This window comes from Gordionus sp. m RMFG-2023, chromosome 3, assembly GCF_954871325.1.
Source record: "Gordionus sp. m RMFG-2023 chromosome 3, tfGorSpeb1-WG-v2, whole genome shotgun sequence".
NCBI classification, from domain to species: domain Eukaryota; kingdom Metazoa; phylum Nematomorpha; class Gordioida; order Chordodea; family Parachordodidae; genus Gordionus; species Gordionus sp. m RMFG-2023.
This window is the reverse complement of record NC_088777.1, coordinates 12,521,573-12,534,761: the sequence shown is the minus strand read 5'-3', so window position 1 is coordinate 12,534,761 and position 13,189 is coordinate 12,521,573. Positions and strand designations below refer to the sequence as shown.

Genomic DNA, 13,189 nt, shown 5'->3' with positions numbered 1-13,189 from the left:
TACCTCCCTGCCAAATCTTAAAGCAATACACCACTAGCTATCTTCTTTTCAAATTTAGCAAATAATGTATTTAGCATAATCTAATATCACTTAAGTGTTTCATATGTTCCATATGGATCTATTTAATAACGCATTCTTTTATTTTATAAATTGACTATTTATTTATTTTTGACTAAAATCTTGATTAGGTCTTTTTTTTATAAAAAGTATCTAAATCGAGGTTTTCGACAACATATATTATATATACTGTATATATAATAACAAAAAATATCTCTATATTATATATAAAATAAGAAGTTTTCAACATATATCCTTGAGTTCTATCTCCAATTTCAAATTAAGCGCCATTAATTCGTATGTCAGATACTTTAACACGTAAGGTATTTTGACCATCACGGGTTTAGCTTGACATATTTTGCATTTGAGAGTGGCTGGTTTGTTGAAATCGTTTCCGGAGTCTAGGAAAGACTTCTTCCTTTTGATTGATGAGTTGTTGTTGATGAGTTCCCTCCTCTGCTGAGTAGAAAGTTCCAAGCTGGTAGTAATGAGACTCTTGCAATTAGGACATATTGGAACTAAAAAAAGTATAAAAATATATTAACAGAAGACTGCATAATTTACTATAATCGATATATCAGCGAAGGCTTATGATTAAAGATTTTCCTATAATAAATTATAATACCCAGCCTAAAAATATAAAAATGTTTTAAATTGGTTGCAAAGTGTCCTTTCCCAAAACTAAATTGAAGGTTTGCCTTAAAGTAAAAAGGACTTATATATAATTGGTACATAACAAAAGAACTATAGAAATGTTGCTAAAAATGTTAATTATTTTTTGTCAAAGTACAACTTCTAATTTAATGTTATTAGTTTATTAATAGCCCTGCATAGACAGGTAGACTGAATCAGGACATAAAAATAGATAATCAGACGGATTCGGAGGAAATAAATCTCAATTTTCAAACTAGATCGCCAAAAATAGTTCAGATGGTTTTAATATAGATTGTATAACCAGTGCAAATATCGGAGCAATTGAGGAGTCTATCTTGAAGCAAGAAAGTTGTTCCGTGGGATATCAAAGCGTCTCTTTCCATTTCCCCACACCTTATACCCCCACCTCTTTTACGGCCTTTCAAAGGTTGATGAGTTAGGGAATCAACCGGGCCCGTGGTCCTAACCTATTATATTTTTTTATAAAAAAATTTATTTTTTACATTTTAACTTTTCTTTTTATTTATTTAATTTTAACTTTTCTTTTTATTGTTTTTTTTCCTTCTTTCTATTTTTAGGCTTTTTTATAGTCTTTAATAAAATATTGATACTTTTTATTTTAGTTCTTTTTCTCTTTGCTCATCCATTCCTTTCCTCCCTCCCTTTTTTCTGATGACTTTTCGAAAAGGAATGAGACAGTGCCAATGGTTTTATGTGTTATCTTTTTTAAAAAGAAGAAATATTTTTTTGTTCCCTTGGGTTAGGGTAGCTTCATCATTCGTTATTACTCTTATATTTTTTTTATTTTTTATTTATCTCCTCTTTCTTTCGTTCATCCTTTTAATTTCTCCTTTAGTTTCTTCTATAAAAATTATATTATAATTAACCTGATATTTATCGGCCACCATATGTCGCAATCTTTGATAGTAAATGATTCCCATAAAAATATCGACCTCTAGCATTCTTCCTTCTACACCGGAATACATTAGTTCCGTTCCATAATAGTCGTAGCCAGCTAATGACCAAAAAATTTAATTACTAATTTTCTAAAAAGCTTTAACAAAAAAAAATATGTACCCACCCCCTCTCTGTGGGCACCCATGTGATACACCAATGCATATTTATTTTTCCAAGGATCCTAATGGGATTAAGTCCATGCCCGTTGACCCGAGCTGTAGGGGCATCTATAGGAACAATATAAACAAAATTTCATATTCCTCAAGATATAATTAATAAATTATAATTTTTAACGTGATTATTGTAATTTATGGCATGTAATTAATGTAAAATAAGGCGGCAATGTGAAAATAATTATTTCCATGATTTAAATTAAGGGGCATTAAGGGTATATTTTGTAATGCCTCGTAAAAATGTATGGTGAAATTATAATGTGGTAGTGTTAATCTTCAATGAAATTAATGTTCGATTGATACCAGCAGCTATTTTGATATAGGGCTGTCCGATATAATGGATAGGCACCTATATTATCTGTTTAAAAAAATATGATCTGTCGAATATCATTTAAAAACCCATTCAATCCAATTTTCATAAGTAATCGCATAATAAACTATAATTTATTATATTTTTGGTACACTCATTTCTATGAAAAATAAATTTAAAAAGGTTTATTTTTATTTTTTAAAGGAATAAGTGAAGGTAAAAATGATTCGTTCCTTTTTTCATTCTATAAATATATAGATTAAGGTATCAAGGAATTTATTTTTAATCACATGACCTGTTAGATTTGACAAGTATTAATAACCCATATTTCTCAAACCTTTCATTAACTCTAATTCATAGCTCTCTAGCTTTTAATCCCACATGCTTGTTTTTATTTAATAATATTAAAATATTATTTAGTTATGAAGATAATTTATATATTCATTCATTATGTTATGAATCAATATAAGTAACCTCGAGAACTTTATATCTCACTTAATATTTTATCATTTTATATATCATTATTCAAGTAAGATACATATAAGGAGAAAAAGATTATTATATTATATGATTATTATATAAAAAAATATGTATTTATTTCAAACATCAAATCTTCCACTTTGTATTTCTATCATTGTGGCAGCTGTAATTATTAATCCATAAATAAATAAGAATATGATTTATGCGTTTTATATTTTAATCAATTATTTATAATTTCAATATGTTTATCCAGAAGTAATCTCAAAGAATTTTTGAATATGAATCCTTTCATCCTCAATTCAAATATTATATTATAATCTTTACCATAAATCTTTGGTTCAATAATTTTATTCATAAAGTACAATTTGGATTCTGTTATTATCAAAATTTTATATGTATGAACTTCAGATTTTATAATTTCATATTAATTTTATTTTCATCAATATATTCTTTTTTTATATAATTTAATTTTATTCCTCAATATTTTGTTTGTAGTAAATTCTTCCATTTTTAATCAATTGTAAAATTATCTACTTTTGAATAATGTTTTTTATTATTTTAATATTTTATATTATTTTGATTAATTATAATTTTTATTATAATTATATTTATTTCTTTGATTTATATTTAGCATTTAATCTCATAAGTTTTACTTCATAAAAAAAATTTTAATTTTATTATATTTATTTTCATATCATTAAGATTTTTATAAAAAATATGAAGCAATACATGTATTTCATTTGGTAATTAGTATAGTATAAGTTCTACCTTATCAAATTTATATAAAGCAAAAAAAAATTCTATATCTTTGATAGATTTTTTTATATTTTGGTGATCCCATAATGAGTAAATTAAATTTATATCTATCATTTAAATTTATTATCATTTTTATTTTAATAAGATACTGATGAATTTTCAAAATATTATAACAATCCAAAAATATAATAATTTCTTCGAAGTTACGTAAATTAAATAACATATTTGAATAAATGAATAAATTATCTTTATGTTCATTGACAAATGATCAAAAACGATACTTAAATATAATTAAATAATATCTTAATATTATTAAATAAATTAATGCTTATATTATAACATTTCACCCAATTTAAAAATTTCTTTGAGTTGCAAATCCCTTGAGTTGGGTTATTATCAAATAGATTAAATATTTATTATAACTGTAAATTAATCTTTTTATTGAATTAAATATGCATGATCATAATCCTGAGATTAATCTTAATTTATTTCGATTATACATTCATTCCAGTAAAATTGAGATTAATATTATATGAAATAAATTCTTAAAAAAAATTAAATTTATTCTCTTCTAGCATAAACAAATATCATGACCCGAATTTAAGAAGAAAACTTTAAAATAGTTTTGAAATATTTATTTTTGAGGTGAAGATAATAAAGGGAATATTCTGATTACAACTATAAAAATAATAAATATAAAAGCCTATAATTAAAATAATAACATTAACAAGTTTTTTTTTAAGTTATAGTATCAGAGTTATTTAGAAAATTTTTTTAATACCGGATCGGATAAATAAAAAAATTGCGAATCGACAGCCGTAATTATAATCAGGTGCCATTATTTTACCAACTTAACTAATTTGATTAATAAAATTAAAAAAGACAATTTAGAAAATGTACAGTGTATGGAATTACCTTCGCTTAGAAGCTGGCTAAAATGGTGGGAAGCTTGTCTTTTTTCGTTAAAAGTGAATGGAGTCGCGTCATATATTTCCCCGTTTAGGGAAGCCGATTTCCCGGCCATGCATTCAATTATCATGCCTAGTTTTAATGATTATTATTTAATTTATTAAATAATATAAGAGAAATGAAAAATATAAAGTGGTTTAGTATTAAAATAAAATATTAACAATTGTAAGTTACATTATAAAAAATGTAAAAATCGAAAAAAAAAATGACAAATAAAAAAAATGTCATGCCATTTATTGAAACCATTGCTCGTTGAAGGTAATATAAAAAAATTTAAGTTATTTTTATTGTTCGAAAGGTAGTATATAAAAGCACACAAAGAAGCACATTTCCCAGAAAGTTATGCGATGGGCATTCCTAGTGATGCATACAAACATTAAGCGTAGCCAGAATTTTGCTGGGAAGAGGGTCACTATTATCGAAAAATCCCTTTATAAATTTAATCATTTAACATGGAATAGGAACAACGATTTCGGGGAAAAAAATAATGGAAAATATTTTAAATTTATATTACCGTTTTAATAAATTTTTTCATATAAATTAAAAATACAAAATACAAAAAAGTTTATGGCGGGAATTGCCTGAAATTTATAGGGGATGAAATACATTTCCGGTCAAATCAGATTTTTAAAAATAACCCTCAGTAAATCATTTAAAATCGAGAGATTGAGAATCCACATATTTGATTGATTTTTATCATACAAATTAAATGAATAAAATTTGCATATTAATAAGATAATTAATTTTTTAGGAACACAACAGATAAATTTCCAAAGGTACCCTGGTTATGCCGCGTTTGTAATATGCCCAAATATTTTTTAGTTTTCATAAGGAATTGGCTCCTATAAATTATCAAACTGAAAGTACACTTGTTTACCCATTTTAATAAATAAATAATTGGCTTATAAGAATTAATTCAAAATAAAATACTTTCAATAAAATCAATACCAAAAAATTAAAAGAATTCAAGTCATAGAAAATACCTATGGTCATTCTAGAAGGGAACCCGTGAGGGTTGAATATAATATCAGGCACTATACCGCTTTCCGTAAAGGGCAAATTTTCGTGGCGAATTTTGAAGCTGCAGATACCCTTTTGGCCCTGGCGGGAGGCGAATTTGTCACCTATACTGGGATTTCTCTGTGATGAAAAAAATATAAAGAAATTTTTACACTTAAATTCCTTCATTTTAATTTCAATCTTTATTTTATTTATTCTTTATATTTATATGTTTTTTATTTAATTACCTCCTGTAAATTTTTTTTATTGTACCTAATTCTTCCCTTCTAGTGATGCGAAAACGCTCCACTTGAACCGATTTTTAAAGACGGCTAAACCAGTATAAGAAAAATATTACGCAAGCCTGAATATTTTGTTCATAGATAGCGACTAGAGATCTGCAAATCAAGGGCCGACCCGACCCGTACCCGGATTTAATTTTTAAAAACAATTTCTTAAATATGATATAATTATATTTTGCTAAATAAATTGATTTTTGTGCTAATATTTTTTTTACAATAAAATTAAATTTTTTTATATTTAAATATCGTGCCGGACCGGGCGGACAAATTTTTATTTTAGATCGGGCTTTTCGAGACAAATAAAAAAAAATCATTCGGGATCGGGCTGGTCAAATTTTTTAAAAAAATTTCGGGCCGGGCCGGGTTTGAAAAATCAGGCGCGATGCAAATCACTAGTTTGGACATCTATTAATGAAATCTCGAGGCTTAGACAATATTTTTCAGACTAAAATATTGAGTTATCGGTTTTTAAAAATCGGCTCAAATAGAGCGATTTTGCATGACTATTTTACCTTCATTAAACTTATCATTTCTAATTCCTCAACTTATAATAATATATAAGTTGTTTTACTTTTGAAAAAATAAATAATACCATGCAATTATTTGTCTGATGATCGGTGAATGAATGAATTTATTATTAAATAATAGTAATGGTATTGAAACTTAAAAAGATATATAGAAGCTATATTGATATAAAATTAATAAGCCCTTTTTAAATTTTATTTTTATACCCTGATCCTAATATATATTAGAGCCTTTTTGATGCCCCCACTATCCATTATCTCACCGCCATCTTTGTTAGAGAATTCGGCTTTTTGTCCCATAATATATACCCTATCGACTGTAAAGGTTTCGGAACCTTTGTGTCTGATTACCTTGCATTTACCCGTCAAAGTGTTAATATAGCTGTAATAGGGTGTTCCCTTTGATAAAAAAATTTTTTTTTTAAATATTATTCCCATATGCAATAAATCATGAATTTAAGGAAAATACATTTGAGTTTTAAATTTTAAATAACCTATGTCTCAACCTATTCCAGCTTTACCACCTAAAAATCCCCATTCAATTACCTTTGTTCCAAAGTCCCTACCCCTTGGGAAATTAACACCTTTACTTAGGGGTTCATTATTTCTACGAATTTTTAATGATATAAGTATCATCAAAATAATTTTTAAACTTTAAATAATATGGGGTATATTTTATAAAATGTGACTGTGTATAAATGAAACAGATTGGTAAAATGGAGTAATTCCTACCTCACTAATAATAGCCCCTATGTAAGGTAGGCCGTCGGGGTCTATAGGAAATGACATATCGATATTAGATTCCTTGGAGGCACTATAATTGATGCAATTATGTGGGTCGAAGCCGAAACTGTACAAACATTCCTTATGCTTAGCCTTGATATGCAGGGTTTCTTCATGTGCCAAGGATCCGGTGGTCATGTCAGCCGATTCTCTTGATTCTTTAACACTCATTAAGGTATCCGTTACAATGTCGGAAACGTTTAAAATGTCCGTTTTATAAGTGTAGCCATGGGCAAAACCTCGTTCCTCGCTATGCTTATTTATAACCATGGCGTCCTCCATATCATAACCCTAGAACGCCCATTCAAAAAATATATGTATTTCTTCTTTTAAGAACTAATATTTAAAAAAGTAAACAAAAAGTGATTTTACAGGGTTTTTTGTTGTTTTCAAGCAAAATTTTATATCGCTTCATTTAAAACACAATAGATAAAAACACAATAGATAAAAACACAATAGATAAAAAAAAATGAATAATTTCAAAATATGTCAATATCCCTATTATTTTTTTTACCGTTTTGAATGAACATTTTTTACAAAAATTTACCGATCACCGATATAGATCAGGTCTAAATCGGATCCGATATCTATTTTCTTTTGTCTGAATTTTATCCTTAATCTTAATTATTTTGTATTGGTAGGGTCAATTAATAATAAAAATGGTTGTATATGATAATATAGAAATTTATATAAATCCTAAATCTTTAATGATAAAAAAAAAGTGGAATTATATTTTTTTAGTGTTCACGCGAATCTCAACTCTTATCTTTTACAAAAAAAATCCCTCGTACTTTATTAAGACAATTCGTCATAAATTTTAGGACTCATCACTTGTCAGAAATATCGATAGTTATCTTTGTATTTAAAGATAGAAATAAATAAATAAAAAGAAAGAAAGAAAGAGGGAGGGAGGAGGGAAAGAGAGAAAGAAAGAGAGAAATGGCGTTTTTAGCGGGAGAGTGCCAAAAAGAATAACAATAGGCGGGAGGATTAAAAAATTTGTTTATTTTTATATTATTTTCTCTAGGAACACTTTTTTATTAGTTATTTACATATATTTTTATGATGTATATTGATTTTGTTTAAATAATTATCGTGGCGGTGTACGTTATTTATGTCCATGAGTAAATTCTAGTTAGTTATATTATTGGCGTTTTGGAGAAGTAAATAATTTGAATTAGCTTCTTTTTAATGTGAAAATAATAAGATATAACCGATTCAATTATATTAAAGAAAGTAAAGGGTATTACAGAGGTGATACACTTAATCTGTCTAATCTGACTTATAAGATAATATTATCAGCACCTATTTACAATTAGCGCGAATGCTAACTGTGAATGCAGGATTATCCAATTAGTTTAGCGATTTTGTTATCCGATGTTAGGGAGCATTTTAACTATTTAAATCAATTTAAATGATAATCATATGATTCCAAATTTGGAAAATAATAAATCTTTAAAAGAGTTAGCAAAAGGTCCATACCAGTTCCCAGACTTTTTCTGAAGCTCGGTTCAAGTTTAGGTGGCAACATCTTGAACGGTTAAGGTTTGGTAAATAGTAATGCCAGTTTACGGTTCAGCTTCGGTTTGGATACTTGCCTTTCAAGCTTTATCTAATTATGCAAGTATTCCAAATTTTCAATTCATACTTTTTCCCCACACAAACAAAAATAAATATATTAACTTTTAGCGTTAATTAAGATTAAGACATAAACATGGACTATTTAGAAAAGAAAATAATTATATAGGTCGTTCTTTTAAGGCCCATATTCAGGAAAAAAAAAGATAAACTTTCTAAAAAAATATAAGGCAAATTTGTCCATGTCTAAAAAATTAAAAATACATTTTTTAAAAAAAAAGACTTATTAATTATTTTTAGAAGATACCAACTGTTTTCTATCCAATTAAATAAATTTATAAGTAGTAATTATATAAAAAAAAATTAAAATTGTATTAGTGATCGTTGTTTCTAGGTGAAAATAAGGAGAAAACCCCTTTATATACTCATTTATTATTACGGTATATGCAAGAACAGCGACAATCGCGTTGGTCCCAGACGGGTAATCATCGATATGATGTATAGAGTGAGCTTTTATAGGTTTAACCAGTGGAGCTTGGGGCGTCTGAAGTCTGTAAGACTTATTTTCGGCCCTGAAAGGCAGGGTATAATGGGTTGTCCCCATGGTTTGTTTACACATTTGACATTGATACATGTTTCTGGGACTCTAAAAATAGGTATAAAATAATTTTTTATTGAAATATTTAATCCTTTCGGCGCTTGAATGTTGGATCTACTTGCCTTTTCTAAAATGAGAAAATAAGGTTTTAAAATTGATATTAATATTTTTTTTCCTATACCAAATGGCCATTGGTCACTACTAGGAAAAAAAAATTTGTCTGCAAAAATCATTTTTTATTAGAGGTAATCGGGAAAATGGCCACGAAAAATTAACCTTCAAATTTTCTCTTCTTTAATTAGAAAATTAAAATAAGGAATCTAAAGAGAAAAAAAAATTTAAATATGAGGGGCATTTTTAGGTTTTTTTTATATAAAAAAGGTATTAACACTATTCGGTGGAGATGCTCGAAATACAACAAAATCAAATATAAAGATCTTATCCACAACATTAGAAATAAACAACATATTTCTTAATGACATGCATGTCCATTCTTCCAATAAAAACGGGCAATATTAGTATCTAATCTACGGTGAACATGTAAAAGAGGACCGCTGATATGGCGAAATTTCTACAAATATTTGTCGAAGAAGTTTGTATATTCTACAAAAAATTTTTAAGAATTATGCTATCAGAGTAATCAGTTTAAAAAAACATTGATAAATTCTAAAATCTAATTAGCATCATCAACTCCTGATTATTTGCAAAAATTTTAAAAAAAATACAATCTAACCTAGCCCTCAGTTAGCCGTAAAATTTTAAAAATCCTGACCTGGAAAAAATATTACAAATCAAAAGTGAATTGATGATAAATTTTTTCGGCCAATTTTTAAAATTTAAATTATATCAATTAATCAGCTGAAAAATCCTACAATGGGTAGTTTAAAATTCATATTCAATACCCATTGAAATTATTTACAAAATAATGTTATAATTACTTTAAACAAAGTGGGAAGTACTCTTCAAAATAAAAAAAATAAATAATTTTTGATATCTAAAAATTACTAAAATCAAGATTTTTTAAGAATGCTTCAAAAAGAATTTTTGGTCAAATTTTACCTAAAATTCCAATTACTTAAAAATCTTTTGTGATTTTTATGCATAACTATTTTTTTATCTTCATTTTATGATCTTAAAAAGATTTTTTGTTCAAAATTTTGGTCAAAAAAATCTGATTTTAAATAAAGAAACTTTAAAAATCAAGGCCTGGCCAAAAATTCTTAGTCATAGCCTGGTTGCCCTGAAATTTTTAATTAAAAAATATATAACTAAAAGCATTTTCAAATAAATAATAATTATCACTTTAATTTGATAAAATAAAGAAAACATAATTTTATGATTATATTTTTATGAACTTTTAAATATTTAGCCCAAAATACTTTAAAATTTTTAGTCCCGTGCCAGACTGAGACGACTAGCAGAGCTCTAGTCTGGCCTGAAAAAAATATTCTTTAATCCGGGCAGGGCTTTAAATTTTGACCCTATGCACATAGTTTGTTTTTACAAATATAGTGATTATATAAAATACTTTTAAAGAGATAGAAAAAGGACCTAATCTCAATAAAAAAAACTAAATAATTGCATTATAATATTCAAAAAAAGGTAAAAACAAATTTGTCAGAGTAGTTTTATTGTTTTTATTCGTCTTAAAAAAATTTAAATGGGAAAAGGCGAAGGAGGGGTGTGGACAAAGTAAAAATATATAAAAAAATTATTAAATCTTTGGACTGAATTTAATTTTTTTATTTGTTTTAAAATTATTTTAACCTATAAAAAATATAATATATATATGCTTCAAAAAAAAAGTTATAGATGGACAATTTAAAATATAATATATATTATTTTAAAAAATGAAATAGTTTTTTGCGAATAAAGAAATAAATATTATTCTTATGACTAAACCACTTAGATTAAGATCATCTTCTAAAGAAAAAAGTCTTTTTTGTGATCTTCAAAAATTTTTTGTTTAAAATTATGAGTTAAAAAAATTTCTGAAGATTGTTTTTCAAACTTCTGTTCATCTTATAAAATATAACAAATAAGTCATCATTTTTTTATAAAAATGTATAAAATATATTTAATCATGTTAATATTTTCAAAATCGGATTAATTTTTTAAATAAGATCTGTTACAATTCCGATTATATCGGAAGCCATATTTTAAACATACTATTATTAGTGGTAAGTTATTTTTTGAAATTCTTAAAAACCTATTTCTAAATTAACTATTACATTATAAGTTACTTTAATATTTACAATAATTTTACGATCAAAATAATTACACTAAAAAAATAATAAAGGAGAATAGAATATATTTATACCGAAATAAAATATATATTTGCACAGATTATTTTTCATAAAATTCAGGTATAATAAATTTTCTAAAAGACGCACCTGTTCCTCGCCATAAATATCCCTAGATTAAATAAACGTTCTATCGAGCTCCGTGAAGTTGGCCGAACATTTGGAAGCACTTACGATGAATCATATGTCATTTTTTAGTGCTTCGTTAGTGCTTCAATCCGTATAGTAGCCGAATTTAAGGGAAAAAAGTTATAAGCAAAAATAAAAATTTGTGCCAACTTCACGCTTAAAAGTTGATTGAAAGCACTAACGATGAAACTTATATCATTCTTTAGTGCTTAGTTAGTAGAGGTTAGTGCTTAAATCACTTTTGTAGCCGAATTAAGAATAAAAAATTATTGGCGAAAAAAACAAAAATAAACAAATATTGGCGATGTGCCAAAACAAAAACTAGAGTAGTATTAAACATCCGGTTTTCGCCATTATTTAGTGCTTAATTAATGCATTTAAATTCCGTTATTAATTTAGTTAACCGCCATATGGAAAAAAAGATATTAGCTAAATTGACGTCACGATTTAGGCGTGAAGATGGCCGAACTTTTGGAAGCACTAACGATGAAACTTATATCATTCTTTAGTGCTTAGTTAGTAGAGGTTAGTGCTTCAATCACTTTTGTAGCCGAATTAATAAAATATAAAAAGAATTTTAGTATTATTTTTTTGATTATAATTAAAATATGTCAATTAAATTAATATAATCATTTTTAGAAATATATTTTTAAAATAAAAATTAGAAACTTTTCTTTAAAAATAATATCTTTTTTCTATAAAGATATATAATATTTATAGTCAACTTGTGAATAAAAGTTGAAGCTGCTTACCAGTATGCCCTCATGGGTTCTTATTAAATGAAAAATTTTTTCAGAATGGTGTATTTGACATGTTAAACTCAGTAAATGTTTTTAAGACAATATTAACTATTTTGCATATAATAGTAAAATGGAATCTCTACTATTAATTTTATTATATTTTTTAAAATTCATTGTCATTCTATTTATAATTAAGGTTCTGCTCTCCATAGCAGAATCTTGTTCTTGTTCTTATTCATATTCAATATTATCATTTTTTTAAATCAATCCCGTTATCGAGGTCTTCAATCAATTTTTGTTTATTATGAATATTTACCCAAATCGACCAATTTCTTTCTGAAGGTGAAGTAGAACTAGAAATTGTTAGTAAAATGCTACTTTTCTTTGGGCAAAGGCAAATCCACCATCTTGATGCTAAAATCTTATTGTTTCTTATAAAAGTTACTGCTCCTTGCGATTAAATAGCTTTACTTTTGAAATTTATATTACCCATATTTTGATCATCAGCACCTTGTAAAATGACTAATTCTTGTATTATATCACTGCTTAATCTCACTACTAGCAAAATGTTCCCCTTGGTATTGGGCGTATTTATTTTCAAATTGCTTTTCTTTTACTATTATATATTATGTATACATAGAAATCAAAATAGATAGATAAAATTTGATGACAAATTCTGTTTTAGCATTTTTAACCACATTTTTTTCAAGTTTAAAAGTACTATTATATGTACTAAAATAAATAAAAACGTGGGGGGGGGGGGGGGGGGATTTAATTGAGATATTGTAAATATTGTCTGGCATATAGCATAGAGATAGAAAGTGCAATATGGCCACACCACATTTATGCACTTATTGCAACACTCCGGTTGACAGTA

At 26.5% G+C, this 13,189-nt stretch overlaps 1 protein-coding gene across 1 annotated transcript in view; it reads right to left on the bottom strand.

Moving 5' to 3' along the window:
* Positions 1–251: 251 nt before the first annotated feature.
* LOC135927475 (DNA-directed RNA polymerase I subunit RPA2-like) overlaps positions 252–13,189 on the bottom strand; it is a 33,449-nt gene continuing 20,511 nt past the window's right edge. The window contains exons 17-24 of the mRNA XM_065463471.1: positions 8,982–9,188; positions 6,914–7,255; positions 6,389–6,580; positions 5,340–5,496; positions 4,303–4,428; positions 1,599–1,726; positions 1,013–1,178; positions 252–575 (exon numbers count right to left, since the gene is read on the bottom strand). Coding sequence (XP_065319543.1) covers positions 301–575; positions 1,013–1,178; positions 1,599–1,726; positions 4,303–4,428; positions 5,340–5,496; positions 6,389–6,580; positions 6,914–7,255; positions 8,982–9,188 — 1,593 coding nt within the window. The 3' untranslated portion in view covers positions 252–300. The remainder of the gene's footprint in view (positions 576–1,012; positions 1,179–1,598; positions 1,727–4,302; positions 4,429–5,339; positions 5,497–6,388; positions 6,581–6,913; positions 7,256–8,981; positions 9,189–13,189) is intronic.